The 25,532-nt window shown below is 40.9% G+C and overlaps 2 protein-coding genes and 1 non-coding gene across 6 annotated transcripts; 2 read left to right on the top strand and 1 right to left on the bottom strand.

Annotated features, from left to right (window-relative positions):
• Positions 1–548: 548 nt before the first annotated feature.
• Positions 549–9,571, top strand: LOC131246843 (uncharacterized). Its single transcript, XM_058247279.1, has 6 exons — positions 549–912; positions 4,343–4,410; positions 4,520–4,803; positions 6,310–6,384; positions 6,480–6,542; positions 9,192–9,571. The coding sequence occupies exons 1-6, from the start codon at positions 803–805 to the stop codon at positions 9,234–9,236; spliced, it is 645 nt and encodes a 214-aa protein (XP_058103262.1). The 5' UTR covers positions 549–802; the 3' UTR covers positions 9,237–9,571.
• Positions 9,572–11,792: 2,221 nt separating this feature from the next.
• TRNAK-UUU (transfer RNA lysine (anticodon UUU)) lies at positions 11,793–11,865 on the top strand. The gene has a single exon. It is a non-coding gene; the product is annotated as a tRNA-Lys (tRNA).
• A 1,769-nt stretch (positions 11,866–13,634) lies between these two features.
• LOC131246842 (kinetochore protein NUF2 homolog) lies at positions 13,635–25,296 on the bottom strand. Of its 4 annotated transcripts, none has more exons than XM_058247276.1 (11): positions 25,067–25,291; positions 24,419–24,634; positions 22,089–22,179; positions 21,825–22,004; positions 21,543–21,632; positions 20,238–20,345; positions 16,446–16,499; positions 15,500–15,614; positions 14,972–15,129; positions 14,441–14,536; positions 13,635–13,968 (listed from the first exon to the last, which is right to left on the bottom strand). In XM_058247276.1, exons 1-11 carry the CDS (start codon positions 25,225–25,227, stop codon positions 13,816–13,818), a joined length of 1,422 nt encoding a protein of 473 aa, XP_058103259.1. In that variant the 5' UTR covers positions 25,228–25,291; the 3' UTR covers positions 13,635–13,815. The 4 variants fall into 4 exon arrangements, 3 of the variants coding, with proteins under 3 accessions (XP_058103259.1, XP_058103260.1, XP_058103261.1); XR_009171519.1 differs by having other exon boundaries at positions 13,915–13,968; positions 14,441–14,567; positions 25,067–25,296; XM_058247277.1 differs by lacking the exon at positions 21,543–21,632 and having other exon boundaries at positions 25,067–25,292.
• Positions 25,297–25,532: the final 236 nt, after the last annotated feature.

Genomic DNA, 25,532 nt, shown 5'->3' with positions numbered 1-25,532 from the left:
CCAACCCGACCCGACCGGACCCGACCCGGCCCGACTTGACTTTCAGTCCTACCGTCCGTCTCTAGCTGGGTAGCGGTGGGTTACTACCAAATCCGCGCCCCATCGGCACATAATTATCCCCGCTGCATCAGGACTCCATGATTCCTCCCAACTTAAGTTCGCGGGCCTCCGCTCAAACAATGCCACGATCGAGAAACGATTACAAACAGCGACTGTACGTGACCTTTTCCATACATCCACTTATATATCCAAATTTTTTAACACTTATAGAAAATCCGATACATTAAAACTAAAATATCCCATAATTATAATAAAAATATTTAAATAAAATACAGATCCACTGGTTGGATGGGTCACACCAATGAGCAAAGCCATACCAAAAGATTTTCATTTTGTGTCTATATCAATAAATAGATGAACCTGATTTTCATGATCAGTGATAAAGAAAATATCTCCTGCCATTTCCACGTGTACGATAATTAGAAAAACGATACATCATCAGAAAAACAATGGTTGTATACGAAGTTCACATACAACCGCCGTATGTGATGATCCTCTCTCGCTCCGAAATCTATATTCCCGACAAACCAAAACCTTTTCTCCAAAATCCCCATTAGATCCCTCCGTTTTTACCCCAATCACTCGCCGCTGTCGAAATCTCTCACCTTCTGTCACTTGCCATCCTTCTGCCCTCCTTTCTCTTCAGAGACACAGAGAGAGAGAGATAAAAGAACCTAGCCTAGGGTTTCCGAACAGTCCGCCTAGGGTTTCCGTACACTCCGCTCCAAGGGTTGCAGTCGCCATGTACGCAGATCGGGTCGCCGCCGGGAGCAAGCGGTCTATAAAGGATCGTCTTAACGGGAATTCGGGCGAGGATTTCGTCCGTAGTCGGCAGTCCGCCAACGGCAAGAGGTTCGTTCTCCTCAAATCGATTCCGATCTCTCTCTCTCTCTTTTTTTTTTTTTTTTTTTTGCCAAGTTCAATTTGGATTTGGACTTTACCGTCTTCGATTTGACGGGCATGTGTCTTTCTCCTCGTGAAATTGCATCGATGGGTGGATATTTGAGATCGTTTGGCGGGAAAGTTAGGGTTAGGGTTTGGGGTTCATGTCGAATGCAATTACAGTCTAGAGAGAGAGAGAGAGAGAGAGAGAGAGAGAGAGAGAGAGAGAGATGTTTCAAGGGTGTTTCCAATTTGGTGGGATTCGTAGTGTCCAGAATTCACTATTATATCACTGAATGGGCTGTCTCTAATCATTCCTCAGCGTGTAATCTGTTCTCTGTGGGAGAGTAATTTTCCAGCTATTTCAGCGGGTTCTCTCTCGCCTGTTTTCCTTTTTCTATTTTAATGAAAGTGAATGTTATCTCCCTCTCAAAAAAAAAAAAGAAAAAAGAGTCGCCTAAGATGGAGTGGCGTGAGGGTCACTGGTCGTTGGCTCTGCTCCGCCTTTGGAGTCCTGTTTTCCTTTGGTATTATTGAATTTACAGCTTTTCGTAAAAGTGAGTCTTTGGTACTGTTTCAGTGCATACTTACTGGATCGCAGGAATGGATGTGTGAGTTTGATGGTTTTGCTTTGATTTTCTATGATTTCTTTTTAGTGAGGATTTCAGATCTTTTGGATGGTTGGTGTTGGGGTTTACTGTTTATGCTTGATGTAATGAGGCTGGCAAATGAGCTGGGCATGCCTGGCCTGGCGAGCGTTCACCGTGCTTTGGGTACGGTGTGAGCGGTGCAGGACCCTCAAGATATGTAGGTTGTGCTTCAGCTTGAGTTTTTCGATCCGCTTAGTTAATTGAACTGGACCTGGCCTTGCATTTTCTTTAAGGCTTGAAAAGTTGGTCCAGCCTGGCATGACTCATTTGCCACCCTAGATGTAATTACAATATACTTCCATAGAAACATGCTTAATGAGCAGAAGTGGGAAAAGCTATGGCATGAGTTTGGCAGATTTAGGGGAGTGTTGGCAAAATATCTGGTGTACAAGTAGCATATATGCATGTCAATCTAGAATGTTAAAATGGCTGGTTCAATTATCGATCAGGTGTAGCCTAAAAACCCCATCGATCAGAGGATGCTCTCTGCCCAGTTGCTGGCCACTAAATTGACACTCAAAGGGAAGATTGTCAGGAGTCTGAAGTTAATGGGTATAATCAGATTGTTTAAAACAGTCTGGTGTTTGTAATTTTTTTGGATATGCTCCAAGGCCTGTGATTTAGAGGTCTGGCTTGCTGTACATTAGCACTGCATGTAATGTGGATGCGCTGCTAAATCCCCAGTGGTACAAAAAACTCGCATTGTAATCTAGCCGCAGATGTATAGCTGAGAATTTGGTGAAGCTATGCATGATTCTTGTTAGCATGCTCTGTGCATTGTTAAAAACCTGATAACTTGACCAACTAGATGTTCAACCTCTTCATCAATATTTAACCGGTAGGTTGGATACAACAGGTAACTATATTCACGGTAAAATAGTAAGCTGATTAAATGGGTATGAGCTGGTGTGAATAAACAAACTAAACTGGACAAATGTGGGAATATCTGGATATAGGTGGAGGGGATATCCCAAAAAATTATTAAATTGGACTATTTGAAACCTTTGATCATTTCACCCTTTTCCTTATAGGGCTAAGACCTGGGCCAGGGCAGTGCAGGTCCTCCGTAGTCGTCCATTATAGTGTGAAAGTTTCCAATTTCACTTGACATAGTGGCATTGTTCGAGAAGTATAAAAAACAGAGATATTTGCTTGCGTTATGTGGCATTGTATGTCTCAGGAAGGCATGTTCTCAGCTACGGACTTACGGTGTGCATATGCTGGTATATTACCTTGGGATTATTGTCCAGGATACTGTTGTTGCTTGGTTTGTGGATTGGAAGTTCCGTTTACTGTCAATTGTAGTCAACTGTTTGTAGTGCTGGAGTCTTGTAGCTATGTTGAGGGTATTGTTTCAGTTCATTTCTTAGCCAACATCCTAATAGAGGAAAGTAGAGAAAGTCCTAAGCCATTCTCAAGGATTTGGAATGTGGTGGCCCCTTAAAAGTCAAACCTTAATCTGGGCTCCGTGGTTGGAGAAGATTCTAACAGTCAACAACCTCAAGAAGCAGGAATGCCGCTTCCAAACAGAGGTATTATGTTCTGCAGTTCTGAAGAGTCGGTAAATCATCCTTTTCTGCAGTCCGGTGGCTAGATATGTATTGACGATGATAGTTGCTAAATTTGGCTTGGATTGGGTCCTTCCTGATACGCTTTTCAGGCTTATAGCAGGCGGGTCATCTCTGGCCTGGGGCCCAATTGGTTGTATGCTTTGAAAGTCAGTGGGTCATGTGTCATCATAGGTCATTATGGATTGATAGAAACTCCAGATTTTCTAGGGAAAATAGCTTCGATTTGGGTCATAGTCAAGCCTGCCTTTTCGATTTCTGGTGTTGTGGTCGGAAGCTGACGCCACCTTGAGATGCATCCCACCTTCGGAGCTAAACTCAAACTGGGTGGATATTCTGCAGTGCTGGATGAAGGTGCTTGAAAGCAAAGGTCAGTTGGAAGCCCCCTCCCCCGTGTTTGTTCACAGATAACTTTGATTGTGGCTTTTTATGCAACCTGGGTTTGGCTGGTACAGGAGGGGTGGTTTAGGATCACAGTTGTAATACCCTCATTGAGTTCTCAGGGCAAATATGTATAAAAGATTCGAATTTCGCTGAGGCCACTAGTTTCCTTGAAGCAATTAAAATCCTCTGGAAGGTGACTCTGGAATTGCTATTGCTTGGGCGAATTCAGGTAAAACCCTCAGAAGATTGCAAATATGGTGGGTGGCACTGGATATCATCTGCAGGGGCTATTTGGTGAAGTTTATGCATGTGTTACTTGAAGATAAGGAGGCTGCAGTCAGCTTGCGGAGCTTGGGGCGTTAAGTTGTGACCTGATAGTGTATGATAACAGAGATGGTTGGTAGCTAGAGGCTGGATTAGTTTTGTTTGATCCCTGTTTTCTTAGTTTCCTGTTGTGTTTTTATGCTTTCTAGCCTATTTTTGGGCTAGCATTGTTGGTGGGTGTTGTTCTATCATCTTTCTTTTTAATAAAATTTGGGTTACTTTCAGAAAAAAAATTCTTTTGAGATGCTAAAAATGTATGTTATATATTTTAAAAAAAAAAATAAAAAACAAAAAAGAGGAAAAGAATAGAAAAAGTTTTTTTTGGAGCTTATGTTTTCATTTGTTGTTCAGCTATTTCGCCCATTTAATTCAATCTGCCCCCTCCTTTGTTCTGTTTAATTCAGAGAGATCATTCTCATAATAGATTTGATTTGACTGTTTCTTCGTTTGATTCTGAGGCTGTAACTTGTGCAGGCAACGCCAAAATGATGACAAGTGGAAACATGATCTTTATGAGGATGATGAAGATCCTCAAGTTTCAAGTACAGATTTATTTGACCTGTAGTTGCAACCCAATTCTGCGTAACTTTCGTTCTATTTGGCTGAACTTCTTAATGATGTTGTTGATTGTTTTGATGTAACAATATAAAGATCCCAAAGTTGGTGCCAGAGACCTTCGATTGAAGCTTCAAAGGAAGGGTTCACTGCAAGCACATCAAAGTGGAAAGGGCTCTCGTGAAGGAGTCCGAGATCTACGTGAAAAACTAGCTGGCACAATGCACACTCAACCAGCAAATACTGATACGCCAAAGGCTAAGGCAGTTGCAGAGGCTGCAAAACCTGTGAAAAAAAGTGTCTTGCCCACTGAGGCAATCATGTCAGACTCTAAAAAGGTTGCCAATCCAGCTTCGTCTAGGAAGAAGTCTCAGCAGAAGGTAGAAATTCCCATGGATTTCCCTGTTATTTTATTTTATTTTTTTTAAATTTTTTTTTGTTTCATCTGCCACCATGCACATCTATTCTATTGGCATTGCGACAAGACTTGCTGCAGCAATGTTACTTTCTCATGGCGATGTGTCTCGGTTCTAGACAATAAGGCACCCATTCATGCGATGGGGATGCAATGAAATATTAATATTTTAGAACTGGTAAAATAATGATACTTAAAAACAAAGAAATTAATAACTTTGTATATTTCATCATTCAGCCCCTACTATTATACAGTAGTATAGTCTGAAATTTTAGTAACAAGAGAATAAATGAAGAATTAGTTAAGATTGGTGACCGAGAAGCATCCTGAAATGACACTTTCAATTTCTGGGGTCGGTCGTTCATTAGAATGGAGTTATTGAGAAGGATGTTGCCCATAGAATTCAAGCCGGGTGGGTGCTTCTTAGGTGGTGATGGTGCTGATTGTACATGCTGTGACATTTGTTATTCAAAAGTCTGTGAATATACATTAAATGTTGTATGATATTTCACATAGTATTGCATCTATACCTATAAGGGGATACAAACTGCAGCTACAGGTCCTGCTGTACAGTGAAAAATCGTGCATTTACCCAAAAGGAAGATAGTTGCAAAAAATTAAAAGAGAAGAGAAGCCATATAATTTTGATTCATATGATATTGTGGCTTGGGTCAGAGCTTGCATGCTTGTGCTGTTGTTTCTTGAGCATATTTTGTTGGTTGCCAAATAAGCATGATGGTAAGTTTCTTCTGTCACAAAGCCATCGCTTGTTCTATATTTTAGTCACAATCAACACTGGATGTTGATCCTCTTCAAATTTCTTTTATTGACTGCTACTTCCCAGATGCTAGACTTGTTTTAGATTTTTACTTTTACACAGATGCTGCATTAGTTTTGGAGAGGGGGAAGGAGTGAGGGAGATGGTACATTAAGTTTTTGTCTTAATACCTATGTCAGTGAATGTGTGTCCCAATGTGGCAATTTGTTTTTGAAAAATGGACGTTCCTTGTTTCCTACTTTCCGACATGATGCCTCTCTTTGCATGGCGCTGGTACTTTTTGAAGCATGTCTGGCTATTCATACATTCGACTGGTTTAGATGTGCCTCTCCATCAAAGCACGAGCTCCCATTTTTCTTAGATGGAATTGCAAACCATAGAACTCGAAACCTTTTTTTTTTTTTTTTCTCTAATTAGAATTTAGTTACTTTATCTTGTTTTTCTCATCCTTGGATCCCTTTCTTTGCCTTTCGTGTGTATCAGATTCTTGCACATAATGTTCCTTACACCCATGCGGTGTAAGCATAAATGACATGATTTGCATAAGATTGCACTCATTTGTCTTGATTTTATTTCCAAGTGATGTAACTAACTGTGCAGGCTGATACGTTGGTCAATGGTTTCTAAATCATGTAACTAACTGTGCTTCATTTGTCTTGATTTTGTTTCTAAGTCATGTAACTAACTGTGCAGGCTGATACGTCGGTTGATGGTTTTCTGCAGTCTCTTGGTCTTGAGAAGTATCTGATTACGTTCCAGGCAGAGGAGGTATGTAATTTGAAGATAATTGCCTCTACTTATGAGCTGTTACTTTTTGAGCATTTCCAGGAACTAATGTTTAACATCTTATATTACAACTGCAGGTTGACATGACTGCTCTTATGCACATGACTGATGAAGATCTCAAGGCTCTAGGAATTCCAATGGTAAACTCCACAACATCTCACACCTGTCCCCTACTCCACTATCTTTTATCGGTCTCCCTGATTTCCTGAAAATGACCAAAATACCCATGAGTGTATTGAAGATGACTCATCGCCTACAGCCAGGTGTAGGCTCACACACTCTGCCACCAAAAATTTTAAAGCATTTTGATCTTGAAACATATCATTTTTCAAGGGAAAAAGTGGGAACAAATTCGACAGGCATAATCAATGGGATTTTGCATAACACTGGCTGTAGGTGACTTGTTCCCTATATTTAAAAGGACCGAAATGCCAAGTAGTATTTTTTTTTTGAAAGATGACTAAATTTAATTAGAGAAAAAGGGGGAAAGGATACAAATATAAAGGGGTCATCGAGAAGGCGGCCTACAACTGCCCAAGGAAAGCCATTTACAATCCTTCAAATTTGGAACACAAGAAGCCCTTTTGATAACCATCTTCCTTGCCTTAAGGGAAATGCTTTCAACTGGCATGCTCAAACTGTTGAAGCATCTTGTGTTCCTTTCTTCCCAAATCACCCACCATATAGTGAGGATTGCCATTCTCGAAACCCAGATCTTACTTTCCCTAGGCCTACCCCAATCCAAGAGGCTAAAAGATGGCCTACTGAATTAGGAGCAAACCCACATCACCTGGAAGCGACTCAGCATATCAGCCCAAATCACCCTTAAGAAAGGGCAATGCCCAAACAGGTGGTCCACAGTCTCCTCATCCCTCATATACATGATGCAGATAGTTAGAATCACCATAGCTCTCTTCCGAAGGTTGTCAATGGTTAGAACTTTCTTTCTCCCCATCAACCATCCAAACACTGCTATTTTTGGACGGACATTAAAGCGCCAAACAAGCTTTGTACACTCCGCCTTGTTGCAATGTCTTGTTCCTTTGGTGAGGGCGTAAAAGGATTTAACTGAGAAGGCGCCCGATTTATCAGCTGTTCACACCATCTTATCTGATTCAGAAGATTTCTGGGCGGAGAAATGAATGCGCTCTTTGTCATGATCTGGGGAGCATCTACAAGGAGGTTCCCAAACGACTGCTCCCCCTATTGTAGAGAAACAGTCCGCTACCTTGACATCACGATCTGGGGCCAACCGATAGATAGCAAGAAAGTCATCTATCAAGCAGGAAGACCCCACCCAAATATCTTCCCAAAATCTAATCTTTTCACAATTACTAACCAAGAAGGCCCTCCAAGAAAGCTGACTTCACAGATCGAACCCCTTTCCAAAGAGTTGAGGTCCTATACATGTTCCACTCTCTAGTCCACCAATCCCCACTAGAAGAGCCACATTTGCTTTTAACCACCCTCTTCTTCCCTAAACCTCCAAAGCCACTTGCCAAGCGATGCTATGTTCATGGTTTTGAGATATTTAATCCCTAGACCACCCTCCTCGTATGTTTTGCAAACTTCTTCCCAACTCGCTAAGTGGATCTTATTTTTCTCTTCTGCACCTTTCCACAAAAAGTCGTGCTTCAACTTTTCAAGCCTTGAGAGAACCGAAGCCAGGCATTTGTAGAGAGACATGAAGGGGAAGATTAGATAGGACCACTTTGATAAGAGTGATGCGACTGCCTAGCGAGAGATCGAGCTTTCCTTGTTGCAAGATGCTTCTCGAATCTTTCCACCACGTTATCCCAAAGGGCTTTGGCCGGCTTGCCCACACAGAGGCAACCCCACGAACGTGGCCGGGAGCACACCCCAGCTGCACATCCAAAAATCTCAGCTAGCCTTTCCACATTGCTGTCCGCCATTCACACCCCAAATGCAAATTTATTTATTGACCTCTCCTTTCAATGATCTTTCTGAAAAGTCACCTTGATTACTCAGAAACACTCGCACTGGAGCATTTGCTGGTATGTGATGCCAGTGGTATACTACAAAAGTGTAAACCCTGAAAGTACTAATATTTTCTTTCAAAGTTCAATGGAAATTGGGCAGTTGCTGCTCTCAACAACTTATTTTCCTGTGGCTTTCAAGGAGCCCTCCCTTCTGCTTTTGTTCACTACTCAACACCTGGGTCTGTGACTTTTAAGGAGCCTGTCGACCAATCACGGGTAATTGCTGAAATTGTGCTGGGAGTTTTCTAGGTTTCAAAGATTTAACTACTGGCATTGGAATGTACTTTGCATTGCCTTGAAAGGTCTGGTAAGTTGACTTTCTCGATGTATCATGCAGTTTGGGGTTGTCCTCTGAAAACAATCAAGTTATCACATGAAAGTGACCTCAGTTTGATATTCCAAGCTCATTCAAAACTTCCAAGTAAACTGCAAGATTCACTGCTGTGTCTAGGAATTCGAGTGTTTTGTTTAACCAAGGGTCTATTTTGACTTACTCCTGACATCACAGCTGGAGCAGTGCAGTTGGCAGTCGAGCCACACCTTTCGTTTGTGGCCACAGAAAATGAAAACTGCATTAAGCAGGATTCTGTTGCCCTACCCCTTATGATCCATGTCGAAACTGAGACAATAACATTGAATATCTGTACTTATCTCACTGCCACGGAAAGTTTGTTTTTCTCTATTTTGAAAAAGTTAACCATTTCAGAGATTTGAATGATTTGTGTTGCAGACCGTTCTTTTTCCAATTAGAACCTTTGATAGGATCCTTTCTATCATCTCTTTTTACAGGGTCCCAGGAAGAAGATAATTCTAGCCCTGGATTCCAGAGATTAACATCGACGTCACAAGCGTCTCTTTTTTCACTGTGCTGGAGCCAAATCATCATGCTTGGCAGCTTGCATTTGCATTTTCTATAACTGTGCATGCCCATGTTTCAGTTGGTGCGAGCCCTCTTGCCAGTAAGATCTTTTATTTCTTTGCTTTCTGCCATTACCTTGTATGTTGGAGATGGCTCCAATCCCCAATGTTCATAGCAACAGCCGCATGCAATATGTGTAAGCATTGTGCTTTTGCTAATCAAGCCCCCACCCAGATAGGGGAGAAGCCAGAATTGGATGCTACCTGTGAAAACGATTATCATATTTAATTCCAATTTTTAGTTTGAGCTATCATTTCTCCTCACTGCACGCCTCATGCTTCGTTTCCTCATTGATTTCTAGTAACTAGGAGTTGGTGCCTTGCAATATCTGTGCAGTGGCCCATCAATTGGCTGGTCTGGATTGGTTGATCTGTGCTATTCATATGTGATGCCCATGCCCGGTCCTTTTTACCATTTCCTAATTGCGACAAGATCACTGGCTTGGCCTGTCTACTATTAGGTATGCAGGGAGTGTACCCACCGCCACTTTTATTAGGTCCAACTCATTCATTAGGTATGCTGCCTCTTGTTCAGGCTGATCGAAAACTCAGGTAGCCAACGCCATAGGAAACAGTTGGTATGGAGCACCCACCATGGGTTGTGTAGGACCCACAATGTTGTCTTATATTTCACAAAATCCATTAATCTAACTTGCCTCATCAGGATGAAAGCATTTCCCAAAAACCACTATTCCAAAACTTGAGCCACAACAGGTGAGCTTAGAGGTTTAGGTATAATTCCCTATGGGGTGGCCCACCTAAGTGTTGAATCAGCCTGATTTTTGGGATCAAGAGTAAGCAAGGGGTGTTGGACCTGATGGATGGGGTGGATCCCATGCGCTTAAAAGTCTTCTCTCAAAGAAGTTTTTTAAAAAGCCCCATTATGTTAGAAACCACCTTTCCAAAATGGCTGTACTACCTGAAGTTATTTGTAGTGTGATCAGATTTCCGTAATTTGCATTGAAATAGCAGTAGTTGAAATCAATGACGGTGTGGCATTACCATTTTTGCATTGATCTGAATGCCTATTGTGCTGAATGCTGCTGTTGATCTTGTCAAATGGAGTTCGCTTGATTTGTTGGGTGGGTTTGACACAGGAAAGCGTGCCTGCCTCCCAAGGCCAAATGCACCCGCCTTTCCCAATCACACTGAAACTGATTCTTGACCAGTAGGTTGATTTCATTTGTGTAGTTCTGGTTAAACAGATTCGGAGATGAAGATTGATAATGGCAAAGCTGGAGCAGGCCATGTTTTGGCCTACCGAATCCAAATTTAGATTGTTTTGATGATGAATCCGAATTTAGATTGTTTTGGTGATGCATCTCTTCCAATACGAGCCATCGCCTCTACAACCTGTTGCAGGTGATATTTGGAGTGATTGCCTGCAACTGTCCGATGGCTAATGTAGCCCACCATCTGAGCATTCTGTGCTTTGAATGTTATCTGATTTTCGGAAGGGTAAAGGTGAAAGCATAGGGTCAGAAGACATGAAAGGCAGGTAGTGAAATCCCACTAGGCGTGTGTGTGTGCGCGTGTAAAAAAAAAGAAGAAAGGAAGAAAAAGGCAGGTCTTACCATTCGACCGGTTGTAGGTTATCTGTTGGCTTGCAATATCAGGAGCTGATGCGCTGTGCCGAGGATTGAAGCTACATGTTAGATGCGTCCTTTGAATATTAAATTTGCATGATCAGTGTGAAGAACGACCTAGTTGCATGTAGTCTGCTGTTGTTTGTGCAGACTCCATTCTTTGTGAGGCCCACCCTTGGCAATCTAAGTGGCCCCCATAGTAAACAGCCCGCTGCACGTTCATTCATTCAATGGAATAGCTTCTTTTTTCTTTTTTCTTTTTTTTTTTTTTTGCTTTTTAACGTACCGATCTGCCTGATGCTTGCCCCCCACAGAATCATCCGATTGTTAGAGATCGAGTGCGCTTGCTCGAGGAAAGGTTGGAGGTGGGGCCCAGCTTTCGGTCGAGACTACCTTAAATTATAAGTGGGCAGTATTACAAGTTACTAACTTTTTTTTAGTGGCGATCGCTTGCCCACTAATCCATCACGACTGTCATGCATTCAAAAGCTCACGCGCCCTGAGTTTTGACCAAAGTGGAATGGGTGAGATGGATGGGGACCTCGAAATCACGTGCCGACATGGGGCACGTGTGATATCCAAGTCGTTCATGAGCTGGGGTATTCCCTGGAGCATTTTATATATATATATATATATATATATATATATATTCACTTGACGGTCATACCATACCTGCATGATAAACAATGCTAGATTTCGAAAAAGTGACTAATGATATCCACACTCACTTGGCCTGATGTTACGGTGTAGGGTTTGGCCTCTACCCGATCATGGACGGTCGGCCTTGATCAGCTGTGGCTCACATAGTGACTAGGCTGGTCCGGTAGAGAAGCGAGGAATCGTTTTTCTTCCTTTATAAGGTTTTTCAGTATAAAACAAACATGTAGCCGTCTTAGCTCAGCTGGTAGAGCGCATGGCTTTTAACCATGTGGTCGTGGGTTCGATTCCCACAGACGGCGTAAATGTGATATTAATCCTTTTTTTTTTACACGTGGCACATCTCCCAGATCTGCCTCATTGTTTATATTTTGTGTGTAATTAGTATATCCAACCGACGGTCATAATTCAATGGGCAAAAAGTTCCTTTAGCCTCTAGCCAATACATTACATGCTTACGAAAGATGAACATTCGAGATCTCACTGAAACAGGATTATTATTATTTTGCATTGCAAAATCAGATGGCACGGCTATGATCATGCAGAATGAAGGTAAATGGCGAAACCACAGTCAACCCAACAAAAACTAATGATTACCTTCTGTGGGGACATAGATGGGCAGATTAATATCATTTTAACGATCAAGGGATGTACCTACGCAATAGACCGAATTGGAGAGTTGGAAGTGAGTGGCCTCCTTAAATCAACCAGCATTGGATCGGACGGGTCTCTTTACTCCCTGGATCCAACAGCAATCGGATGGCGGCCTACAATCAATGGTCTTGATCTATTACTCTTCGTTTCCTTGCCTCTTCCTTTTCTTTTTTTTTCTTCCTGTTTCTTGCTCTCCTTGTATTTTCCATACGTTAGCACTGGTCGGTTAATAAACTCCGACCAACGGTCTCCAGTCAACAAGTTCATCTGCCCGGTTTGATTTTTGGCACATGGTCAATCCATGGTGCAAACCACTGATCAAGTGTCCAAATCAAATCAAGACCGGATCATTTTCATAATCATACTGAGACGATTAGGATCCTTTTCTTTTCCCAGATGTGACACGTGGCAAGTGGATCTGGGTCTAAAATTTAGTCCCATGGGGCAGGTCTAGATCCTGAAGTTCAACATGAATTTCTAAATGGGTTTGTCTGGTTCTGAAAATTAAACATGAGTAATTAAATTGGTTAAGTCTTGGGTCCTCCCGAAATCAACCCAAAATGGACCCAACCAAGACGCAAAACCCAAAAAAAAAAGAGGTTAATTTAACGAGGATCTTTTTCTTTCTTTCTTTTCTTTTAGGCTGGATAAAGCTGTAGTTTACCACATTTTTTTTCCAAAACACGGTTATCCATCAACTACTAGGGGCAAGTTCGACCAAGAGAATAATGGGCCCTATCATCAATGGAGAACATACCAAAAGTTGCTCTAATTGTACTCTACTCGTTGAAATTGGATTTTACTGCCCATTGCAATTTTTACCATCGAAATTGATAACCACCAGTAATTGGATGGTTTGGAAGTATAAAAACTCAATTGAAATTTCTATCCCCAACGTAGACCCAGACCCGGATTTTAGTGGGTTAACCGTTTAGGTCTATTTCCAAAACCAAGGGTGGCAATGGGTCAGGCCCAAAAATTATTGGGCAGGTCCAGTGTGAAAAGTTGATAAAATCCCTATTTCTCGCTTGAATGCTCCCAACCTATCCATTGATCAAGTGCACCACACGCACAAACAAATAGACATTTTAAATTGAAACCAACAGTCTACACTCAAGAAGGATGGATTGCCAAATCGATAATTGGAATGACATATTCATAGAAGATAACATGCATGTATGAGGTCAGGTAGCATCAAGCTTAACCCAAGCCTGACAATAAAATTGATCAGGCCATTGATGCAAAGTCCAACCTAGCTGGTCAAAGGCCAGCCCAAAGACTTTGGGAGGGCTACAAGGGCCATTGCCACCCTTCCAAAATTCCAACCAGATTCTTAAATGGGTCAGGTCCTGGGAACCCCTCGGCCAGACCCAGTAGGCCTTTCTCCATCTCGCACAAAAACCAAGAACTGGACACAAGACAAAAAGCAATTGCCCTGAACAATAGGAGTGATTCAAATAAATTTTCGTGACAAGATCTGATTACAAGCTCTCTCTCTCTTTCTTTTTCTTTTTCTTTTTTAAAATCGGCTTCATGTGTACAAAGAAACTGTAATGGCAATCCATAGAAAAGCCCCAGCCTTAGACGCATTAGAAGCATTACCTATTGGGGATAGAAGCAAAACTTACAGCTTCCTTCATTGGCTGATGTGGCAACCCCCCAAGCATCATCCCCTTTGTCTCATCAACCTCCATCTCCAGATTCTCGATCCGTCCCAGAAGGGGGCTGATTGAGTCAGAGTAAACACGCACCTACGACGACAAACATGTTTCAACCCTTCATTAAGCTATTAACCATAAAAAGGAAATCACATGTCAAGAACACAAGATACAAGACAAGATTGGCATTGTTCATCCAGTAGGCTCCACCACATCTGGGCCATTAGCTGCCCCTTAAAATTTGGGGCAGTTAGGGTTATCCTATTGGGTGTGTATGATGGTCCATCCTCATGTATGTGGCCCACTTTGTTTTGTTAGAGTGGTGTATTTTTCAAGTATGGAACAAATAGGTTGTGAGGACTAACGTCTGCACATGTGGGGGTGAGTGTATCACACATATACCCTTGGTTCCTATCTTTCCCTTTTTCGTGACATGCGAGAGAGAAGAACATGCGAACACCCAATTGGCCTGGCTTTTGGGCCACAATGTATGGTGGGGCTCACCAGATGACAGGACAATATTGTGTACACATCCAACCAGCATTCCTCATCAAAGTGAACAAACCTCTGCCACTATTTCTTCACACTTATCAGCCAGTTGTTGCCGTGTCACCACTCCAGATTCTTTCACTGAACTAATTCTCATATTTATATCATCCCCCTGCCATCAACAGTAAATCCCATTTATGCACCTTGATTTCAGAGGTGTGGCAAAAGTGTATCAGATATGAACAGCTGGTCAGGCAGGCTCTTCCTTAGATGGGCCACACCCCAAAAAAGCACACCCACAGGACAATCCCACCTGTTCTGTTGGAGGACTTTTGCAGAAAGAAGGATGATTAACGAAAAGGCCAACCAAAGTTCCTTTCACTGTCCATAAAGAAAACCTCCAACCTGAGGTCTAAGATTATCCAATCAGTGCAAATTTTAATAAATGGCCCATTCAAAGTAAAGGCATACCTGACTAATGGTTCAGATAATTAAAAAAGAAAAGTATGAAAATAAGGGAGAAACAATCAAGGTTTTGTTTTAAAAAGAGCTATATATGAAAGTGAATTGGTTGCAGTATCAGAATCAAGAGGGGAGCAAATGCTACCTCTGCAACCATAACTTCAACCTTCCTTTCCCTTTGGTCAAGCTCATGCGACTTCAGTTCCATTTCTGACTTCGCAGCATTAAGTTCCTTAACAGCCTCTGCATGTTTCAGATCTCTCTCTTTCTCCATTGCCTTTCTGGATTCCTCGAGTTTGTCCACTGGCCGCAATAATTGCAACTTTAGCATATACCGGTTGAAAAAAGCTAGGGTTTTCTGATGCCCACATGCACCTATAAACACAGCAGCATGGACAAACTGGCATGTAGGAAGATCCAATCCATGCATCAGGTTTGTCCTTATCGAGTGCATGGTTTGGCCCAGAAAAACAGGCCAGCCTGCACATCGGGGTGACAACAATTCTGGAAACGACTGATGGTTTTAAAAAATGGCAATGGTCCACATTAAGCTCATCAGGCTGGTCTGATTTTTAGCCAGGTCATCAGAAATTGGACATCTCAAGCACCATGTTGTGATGCATGTGGCTTAGAAAGCCTCTGGAAATTCATGGGAACAGAGTTGCAGATTCACATTTTCCTTGCCGGTCGACTATTTTTGCTTCTAGAGACATGTCAGACACTGCCTCATTACTCAGATTGGCTTTCAGATCTTTAACATCTTTATCAATGGTTTTTGCAGAGTTAACCTGATACACACCAATGTTTAGCAACCATCACAGCTTAGGAATAAAGCATAGATGAACAGATCAACCCAATACTCAATAGTTTCATTATCTAATCTGGCTAAGGAAATTCATGCAAATGGAGTCTATAAGGATCCTCTCACATGGATTTGTCCGCTTCATCTGTAGGCCCATTGCCTACCAGATCAAAAAATAAGAAAAAACCAACAACAATGCTGCAAGGAAAATCACATGGCAGCATCTCTTCATATATGGCTCTCATTTGCTAATAATCTTTTCCTATTGCTGGCAACACTTCAAACACATTACATGAACTGATTGTGTAGGAATTATCGGGTCGTAGGCCTCAAGGTTTGTAGTGTCCTGAACCCAGAGTCCATAAAAGTGGGCACATGGCATCTGGATGATAGATCTGACAGGCTCCACACATGGACCACACTACAAAATTGTTACCTGTTTGGAAGCCCTCACTATCCAATCTTTTGCATTGTTTTCATTCAATGTAGACAGTGGATGTATTTTTCTCTTTAACAATTTGCAGGCCACCAACTGAAAAGCTAGGATCATTCAACCAGGAAGATTTTCAGCGTGTGTATGGTTGGGCCTATGAGGCCAACAACCTGCATCACCAACCTGGGCCTGACTTGTATGGAATTAATACTGAGCACATTAGGAACCTGGCAATGCCTCTTAAATATGTTGATTTTGTGTTGTTTACTCCATGTAGTACAGGAACCTTCATAGTTCATACCAACCTGTCAACTCAAGCCCAGTAACATATTGACAAAATAAAAAGTTAGAAAAAAGAAATCAGCTGAAGGCACAAAACCAAACCTGTTCCTGTAGAGCCTGCATCTGCGCCAAGCGCTTGGACATTTTTTTGTGAGCCTAGAAAAGAGAGAAATTGCTTAGCATAATCAAGACAAGAAGAGGCAAAGATCAAATGAAAAGACCATCTTAAAGTAAAGAAGCATATGAAAAATGAATATATTAAACATAGAGAAATTGCTTAGCATAATCAAGAGAAGAGGAGGCAAAGATCAAATGAAAAGGCCATCTTAAAGTAAAGAAGCATATGAAAAATGAATACAACAAACATAGAGGAATTCATCGTCTTTGACAGACGAAAAAGTTAAGCAAAACTCTCTGAGAAAGGTAACCTCATGAGGAGTGGCGATGTTTTTTGTTGGAAATACAACACTCATGATAAATGCCAACTTTCCTTTAGAAAGTCATTGTTTGTAGTGACTACATTCTCCTAAAACATGGAGTCTTTTTTTTAACCCCTTATCTTAGTGGATGGCAGTTTTCAGGAAGACCACCACGCATCATAGGGATTTACAGAACCACCTTTCTATTTAAAAAGATGATTGGGAAAAAAATATAAAATTGGGAAGACAATAGGAAAGAAAAAGAAATTAGGCAAGCGGAGGGAAAGCAAGGCTTCAAAAAGTGTTCCAATCGTAGAACAAACAACATGCATTACTGTTATATAAGAGGTAGCTTAACTAGAGGTGAAGTTTTTACAAATGTAAAATGTTTACACTTTTTGGCTCGTATGTGTGTGGGTGCACCTTTACATAGGTAAAGTCTTCACTTAAAAACACTCTTAAGGTGCTTCTCACCAATTAGGTGAGTTGCCCTTTGCCTATAAATTCTTTACCAACTAACGACTCTTTCCAATGTGTGTGTGTATTAAAATCTTTACCAACTAGCAACCCTCTCCAACTGCCCAAACATGATAAATTCTCTACCTGTAAAGACCACACCAGTACCCAAACCCAACTTATTGAGGGGGGATGCACATAAAGATTTTAATGTTAAATGTTTGTAATTTTAATTTCCTTTAATTTTAAGCTCCTCCAGAAGCCCTATTCACTACTAAGAGGCTGCTCCACATTCATATTGATCAGAGTAATAGGAACTCAATTTAGAAGAGAACCCTACAAGAAACTAACGATGGAAATAGATCCTTTCTTTGCACTGACTCCATGTTAAAACTTCTTAAAGAGACTGATTGAAGGGTTGTGTAATTTTCAATAAAATAATGGCTATAACAATGGTGGAATTTGTTTGTAATTTTCAATGAAACAACAGATTCATTTTACGGAAAACAGCATCATATTCCATAACATAGCAACAATATATTTGAGCAAGTGTCACTTGTAGTAACGGCTTTATTCCATTACATAATGCGTGTTATAGAGAAAATAACAGCCTGATATTCTGAAAATAATGACTGTTATTAAACAAGCATTTAGGTTATGTTCTGATGGGATTAATACCAAAGCAGCCACCATTGTGAAACATCATTCAAAAATCACTAAAAGATTTATATTTGTTAAGAAAAAGAGCTCCATTTGTAATAATATTTGTCCATTGGAAAGGATCTAATCAAATAACCAGGCAACCACACCTAGCAATACACGCATGCAGAGACCAATGGTGGGAATGGGTCGTGTAGACTGCAAATCAAGCCCGGCCTCACTTCATAGGCCTTGAAGACAATTGGGATGTGCTTGAGTGCAGCCTCTAGGTAAATCAGGATCTATTAAATAAATGTCAAGATATCAAAATACCTCAAAGAATCTTTACAAGAATTAGGTTTCCAAGAGTAGATAACATATAACTTGAACAATGCCTCCCCCTCCCCCCAGTGTGCAATGGCACTTCTCTCCTTCCCCATTTATTTGGCAAGAAGGAGATGAATGTGAAGAAAATACCCTGATGCTTTGGCAAGAATAAGATGAAGAAGAAACCCATTGCTGAAATTGATGCACATATTGCCTCACTTAATTGGCACCACGGCAGGAAGGGATTAATACCAAGGCAGGAGTTAAGCGACCATTTGGATTGTAAGTTGCTTAAGATAAGCTACTTATTCCACAAGTAGCTTATCTTAGTTTCTACCTATTAAGAAGATAAGTATGTTTGGCAAACGACATACTTATCAGCTTCTCCTCTCTTTCGTCTCTCATGATGCTTTTATTCAGCAACTTATGAAAAGTAGAAAAGCTAAAAAAAAATAACTGAAGTGATTATGTACTTTTAAGTAAAAAAGTTACTTGTAACTAATCATGAAACCAAACTTATCTGAAATAAGTCACTTCTCTACTGCTGTAAGTAGAAAAGGCAACTTATTTGGTGGTATCGAAATGGGCACTTCTCTACTGCTGTAAGTAGAAAAGGCAACTTATTTGGTGGTATCCAAATGGGCCCTAAGTGATAAATGCTCAACTAATAATTCCCCGTGGTTCCCAAGACCAACAATCCTAACCACTTATAAGCATTCAGCACAATATGAAGGCAGGGTGATTGGAGAAAAAGGCATCTGCACAGACCCCAGAAGGATAAGAGGGAGCATGGGTGGGATAGGGATACGTAACATATGAAAAAGAAATTGAACATTTGTTTCATGTGCTGGGAGGATGAGGAAAACACAGGAATGAAGTCTAGTCATTTCATGTCAAAAGCTTCATTCGTATTAGAGGTGCAAATATGACCACCCCCCCCGGTGCAAGTGTGGCGGAATGGTGTCCCCCTGAGAGTCAGAAGCAGCTTGGTTGGCCACCACCAATAAAATCTTGAAAGCGAACCTAAAGAAAAGAAAGTTTGCTTCAAAACATTTCTTTCATGTGCTGGGAGGATGAGGAAAATATCAATAATTTGTTTCTCCATTGTCCTTTGTCAAGGGAGGTGCGCAACCACTTCATTGTGTCTGTATTGAGATGGTGATGAATGCATCTGTTGGGGCCCTAATCAGTGGTTGGCTTGGGGAGCTTTTTCTTCCAAAGGGAGAGTCGTGTGGAAAATGTTGCCTCATGCCATCCTGTGGACCTTGTGGAATGAAAGAAATGGGAGGATTTTCAGAAACAGAAGAGCTTCAGCAGAAATTATCAAAAGATCTATGATGTCCTCTGTTGTCAGTTGGTCAATGTCAAACCAGAGTTTCATGGGACATCTAGGACAGACTTCTTCTAGGATTTTTAGAGAGGTATTTGCTGGGTAGGAGCAAACATAGTAGAGCTACAGCTTAGTGGACACTCCCACCTCAGGACTGCCTAAAATTTAATTTCAATGGTTGCTCAATTGGGAACCTGGGACCTGCTAGAATGGGAGGGGAGAGGTGCACTATCACAAGGGAGCATTTTATTGGCTTTCTTAGATCTAGATGGTGATATAACCGCCCTTGAAACTTAAATTCTAGCCACGAGGGAAAGCTTGGTTGGCATTGCCTTGGAATGTCAGTCATCTAATTATCGAGGGGGGACTCATGATCAACTGGGCTTCACCTAGATGTTTGCTCCATGGAAATTATTGTCTTGTAGTTTCGAGATCAAATAGTGGTGGAATGATCATTGTAAATTGTTCTCAATTACTCTAGGGCATGAATGGGCTAGGCTTTTCTCTTATTGGGTGATGAGAGGGTTACTATCGGCTTTGCGCTTCCCTAGAGCTTCTGCATTCTGTTGTTTTTCCTTGCTCTAATAAAATTTCAGTCACCTTTTCAAAATAAATAAAAAATAATTTTTAAAAAAATTCATGTGTCCCAATCACAGTTAACCCAACACAGTTAGTTTAATAGAGTGGCGGCATGACAAAGGGAAGTAACTAAAAAAAGAATACCTTTGAATACACCTCCACAGTAGAATTCCTCTCTTGGAAGCACTGCATTGCTGATCGTTCAGAGTTTGTTAATTCCGTTCGAATTGATTTCTTTTCCTCCAGAGCCCTCTTCAAATGAGAAATAAGTAGAACATTTAGCAGACTATATGAAGAATTGGATGGAAATTTCCATGACTGTAAAGAAATTACAGCATTAACTATTTGTAGTGCAAATATAAAGTGCCAATCGACTACATATATCTATAATGCTTGGAATGATAATGCATATTAGTTCTGAATCATGTGCCTAAAAGGACTTCTGGTACACTTCGAACAAAATCACTGATAACCAAAATCTGTTACAGCAACAAAAACCATTTTCTATTGGAAAATGACAATGGTGCTGAAGATTAAGGAAATCATAATGAAATGACCATACACCAATTGAACCATATTAGCACATTTTGTTGACAGACTAGGTGTTACACTCCTCACTCTAGAATCTATAGGTAGACATGTCAACATAAAATTGAGACTATTAAACGTCCAGCTTTCTAGTCAAATTTGACATGAAATAACTGTTATAAGAAAAGCACTACACAGTTTACACATTTGTAATCGTTAAAATGGAAATCACACGAGTAAGGTTACAAGTATTGAATCCTTCCAAAAAAAAAAAAAAGAGTACAAGTATTGAGTACAGAAGGATTACATACAGGGGATGCTATAAGCCCAAAATTCATATGAGTAGAATAATATAGGATATGCACAAAGGAGTCAATATAAGATATCAAAATGATAATGTTAAAATTTTGCCAACAAGAAATATCCTTGGCTTGGAGTCAAGTTTGAGGGATGAGCAAAAGAGATTGTTAAATAAATTGTCTACGAGGATCCCATTTTATAGCTGAGTGACAACTGATCACCAGACACCTGTTGTACATTAGGTTAACCTACAACACATTTCACAGGCATTTTACCCTCGAAACTAAATGATAATTTCGAGGGGCAAAATTGGAGAGCAGTTTCCAAAATTGGAAATTAAATACTTGAGAGCTAAAAAAAAGGTTTTTAGCATACCGCCAGTTGTAGCAGATCAGTTCAATTTAAGAATTGGTATTCTACAAACCATTCTGCAAAACATATTATGCAATAATCAGATGGAAAATATGAATGGGTGACGAGCCTTGGCAGACTCAAGCAGGAATACTTTTCTTTAGTTCTTAGAAGGCCTCTGACAGTTTACAGCTACAAAAACTTCTACTGAAAGAGGATTAAATTATCCACACCAAAAAAAAACAAGGTAATGACAGGTTAGAGCAGTACCTGTAGCTTATCTGGTGATTGAACGATTTTAGATCGCAATTTGGCATTTTCTTGGGCACTTTTTACTAATTCAAAATCGGCACTGGATATCTGCAAGATGTTTTTTATTAACGACAAGATGTTACTATTTAATAGGGGAAAGAAGAGAAAATAGGTAGCTAAGTTGCATCTTGTTTGCCAAAATGACAACCGCATCTGGTATGAAAATGTTAAGCATTCTTTGTTTTTTTTTCCCCCCTGAAGTAAACAGAACAAAATTGCACCACGGATCAGAGACCAAACCTTATCATTGATTTCCAGGTTTTTGTCCTTCAGCGTCCGAAAAGAAGACTTCAGTGATACCTGTTGTTTGTTTAGAACTTGAATGTTCTGGCGCAACTCTTTGACCTCCGCCTCAACCTCTTGAACCTTAGGCTGCTCCAATCTGCTCGCTTCTTCATGGTCCACAATTTCTTCCTTCAGCTGCACGGACAGTGTAACTTCTTGCAAATGTTTGGATTCAATAATTGTACTTTTGAATGAATTAAAGGGTTCCACCTAAAATACCTTCGCAATATGTGCTTCCAGCTCAAGACGCTGTTGTTCATAGCCATCCAATTTCTCCATAATCGGTTGTAAAGTACTCAATTTATCCTGGCTGAGATATATAAGCAAGTGTATTGAAAGACAGAAAACAAGTAATCACCAAATAGAACTAAAGATTGGCATATGTATTGATAAGATGTGTGCCCTCACCCCATAAGCTAGTCATAAAAAACTATGCCCTAAAATGTATGCAGTGCACATGTCTGTATCTTTTTTATGAAAAAGGGAAATGTCGGCCCATTTGGATTCTACCAAATAAGTAGCTTTTTTAACTTACGCAAGTTAATAAATTAGTTTTCTTAAATAAGTAGTTTTTTTTTTTTAAATGACTTTTTTTATTGCTTTTCAACTTTCAGAAGTAACTTATTTCCTTCATTTTCATTGGTGACATAGCAACTTAGGAAATTATTTAAGGGAATATGCTCTCTATGGCCATGAACCCCTTCTAAGTTCATGAGATTGAAAAATAATCCAATAAATGGGTATATGATCTAGTAGGCCCCACATGATGATGGCCCATATCAAGGTGGCCCCACATGATGGACAATCCACATCAAAGGTTTGTCCCTGATGATGAATGGCCCACATCCAAGGCGAGCCCCACATGATGGGCAACCCACATCAAAGGTGGGCTCCACATGATGGGCAATTAATGATGGTGGGCCCCACACGATCGACAATCCACATCAAAGGTCAGACTAATGATGAGTGGCCCATATCCAAGGCGGCTCCCGCATGATGGACGGTCCACATCAAAGGTGGGCTCCATATGATGGGCCGTAGATATTGAAAATGGGCCCCACATGATGGACAATAACATTGATGGTGAGCCCTATCTAATGAACCGTGCACATTAAAGGTCGGCCCCTAATGATGAATGACCCACAACCAAGGTGGGCCTTGCATGATGGACGGCCCACATCAAAGGTGGGGCCCACACAATGAACAATCCACATCAAAGGTTGGCCCCACATGATGGACGGTGGATGTGAGGGGGACCAAACAGGCTTTCAGGATAATTACTTATAATGTTGGAAACCAAATATGCTTTTCTACTTTTTGGATGATAAATATGTTCTTTACCAAAAATACTCATCTGCCAATTAAGTAAAAAACCAAGATAAGCTACTTATGGCATAAGAAGCCTATCTAAAGTAACTTGAGATCCAAACTGTGTGAATTGGACAATCATACCCATCTAATCATCGGACATTTTCCAGACACCTTCGTTGTTACCAAAACTCCACTTCTGCTCATTTGAAGGTCACTGACCAGGTAGTTCAGATCATCTGACCAGTAACAATTTCCACCATGGCCCATTCACAGTTCAGCCTATGTCACATGTGCCCATTTTACGTGCAGTAAAAAAAAAATTATCATCATCTAAGCCTTACCCAATAACCACACTAATTGGGGTCAGACACACCCACACGAATCCCGTTCCACCACTCCACTCTATCAAGTACCATATTCTCCTTGAAATGCCAGCTTTTCAAGATTCATGGTAGAAGTTATGGCCAAAGTTTCACGCCAACTGCCAACATGATTCAATCCTCCTTTATCCGGCTTGGGACTGGCTATGAGAACGCAAAACTCCCATAGGCATTATTATATGCAGCACAGAAATGAGATTATCAAATCTGTGCACTACATGCAAGTTAGATTTCCCATTTTTCTAAGAATTCATTAAAAGAAATTTGGTATATAGAACTCTTATTTCCCACTTCTAAATATCAGAATAGTACCAAAAGCAGAAATAAAAGGTTAATGTATCAAAAATGAGGCAGAAAATATAAATTCCCTGAAATTTTAAAATCAACCAGTCAAAAAGTTTTAAGGGGTCATTTGGCACCCTGGAATTTAAAAATTACTAAAGAATTTGTTTACGGGAAATTAAGTCCCTGAGAAAGATAGTTTGTTTGTCATGTTTGGTTACTGGGATTGTAATTTTGTGGAAATTTTCAGGAATTCCACAACGCGTATCAAAATTTCCAAAAAAGTGATAGTTGGGAGCAATCTGTTTCCCTCAAATTTGCAGGCCAGCCTCTGGCCAGGAATCAGAAAAGCAGCCATTAAGCTGGAACTGGTTTCCAACCAGAGACAGTTTCTAAGCTTTTCTAGGGTCCCAAATGCTGGAATTTACCCCTATTTAACAGATTCCATTTATAGGTGGCTATTTTTTTAGGGAGCCAAACGACCCCAGATTACCCTAATCCATTATTGCATCGAAACCTTGATCACTAAAACCTACAAAAGGAACCCCGAAGAGAGAATCAAAGGTATTGATTTACTTGTAAAGGCACAAATTGATGATCCCGCTGATGAATGCAGTCGTCCGGTCACGCTTCGGACTGACAAGATCTTTCAGCGTGAAATTCATAGAGCAGGCCGAGTTAACCAGATCCTTCATCTTGTGGTACAGATTGACGATCCGGACAGAATAGACATGCCGGTCCGGATCCTCCAGAAGCTCCAGCGTGGCAAAATCCGCATGTGCCGGATCATCCCTGTAAAAACCCTAGGAAGAATCTCAGGAACCCTAGATAAACAGAGAGAGATTCAAAGGCAATTCACAGCATACATTCCTGACTTCTCATGAGTGTGAAAGATTGTGGACATTCATCAGGTGGGCCCAACCCCTACCAAAAAGTCAGGCCAGTTCAACCATCGGACGGGTCACACATAGCAATCTCCGATCGTCTTTTTCTCAAACCGTTCATTTCTTCTCATTAACGTGCAGTGCAACGATGAGATCACCGATCTGATTTTTGGATCAGGGAGAGTTTGAAGTGGGCCCACTTCTAACGGATGGCTAGGATATGCAAAAAAAAAAAAAAAAAAAAAAAGGCATGGGATTTCTCAGAAAAGGATTGTAACGTTAGGGTAAGGGTTAGAAATGTAAGTGAGAGAGACAGAGCGGGAGCTGTATAGATACATACCCGAGCGGGTCGAGGTGAGTGAGGATGGCGGTGTAGAGGGAGGTCATGAAATCGACAGTCGGATTTGCAAGGTCCTCTGGTTTGACGGTGGCGATCTGCAGCTGAGAGAAGAAGGAGACGATCTCGGAGAGGGAGAGAACAGGAAATGAGTAGGACGACATTTGAATTCCCGCTGCGAATTTTTTCCCGCCTGCTGGAAGTGGGGTTTTGAGCTTTTATAGAGAACCCGGTCAGGTTATCCAGCGCGCAGGTGCGGGCGTGTTTGATTTTCCTGTGAACTGGTAAATACCGCGTAAAAAAGTAATAATTATATCCTTATGCGTTTACAACATACTTGATTTGACTGCTTACTTTTTGACACGAAAACCAAGAATATTACAAGATATATGCGGGCCCCACTGCGATGTATTTCTCTTATCCACACCGTTCATCCAGTATTCAAGTTGAATTCATAGCATTAATAAAA

This window comes from Magnolia sinica, chromosome 5 (assembly GCF_029962835.1).
Source record: "Magnolia sinica isolate HGM2019 chromosome 5, MsV1, whole genome shotgun sequence".
Taxonomy (NCBI): domain Eukaryota; kingdom Viridiplantae; phylum Streptophyta; class Magnoliopsida; order Magnoliales; family Magnoliaceae; genus Magnolia; species Magnolia sinica.
Note: the sequence above shows the minus strand (reverse complement) of the source record. Positions and strands in the feature narration are given on the sequence as shown.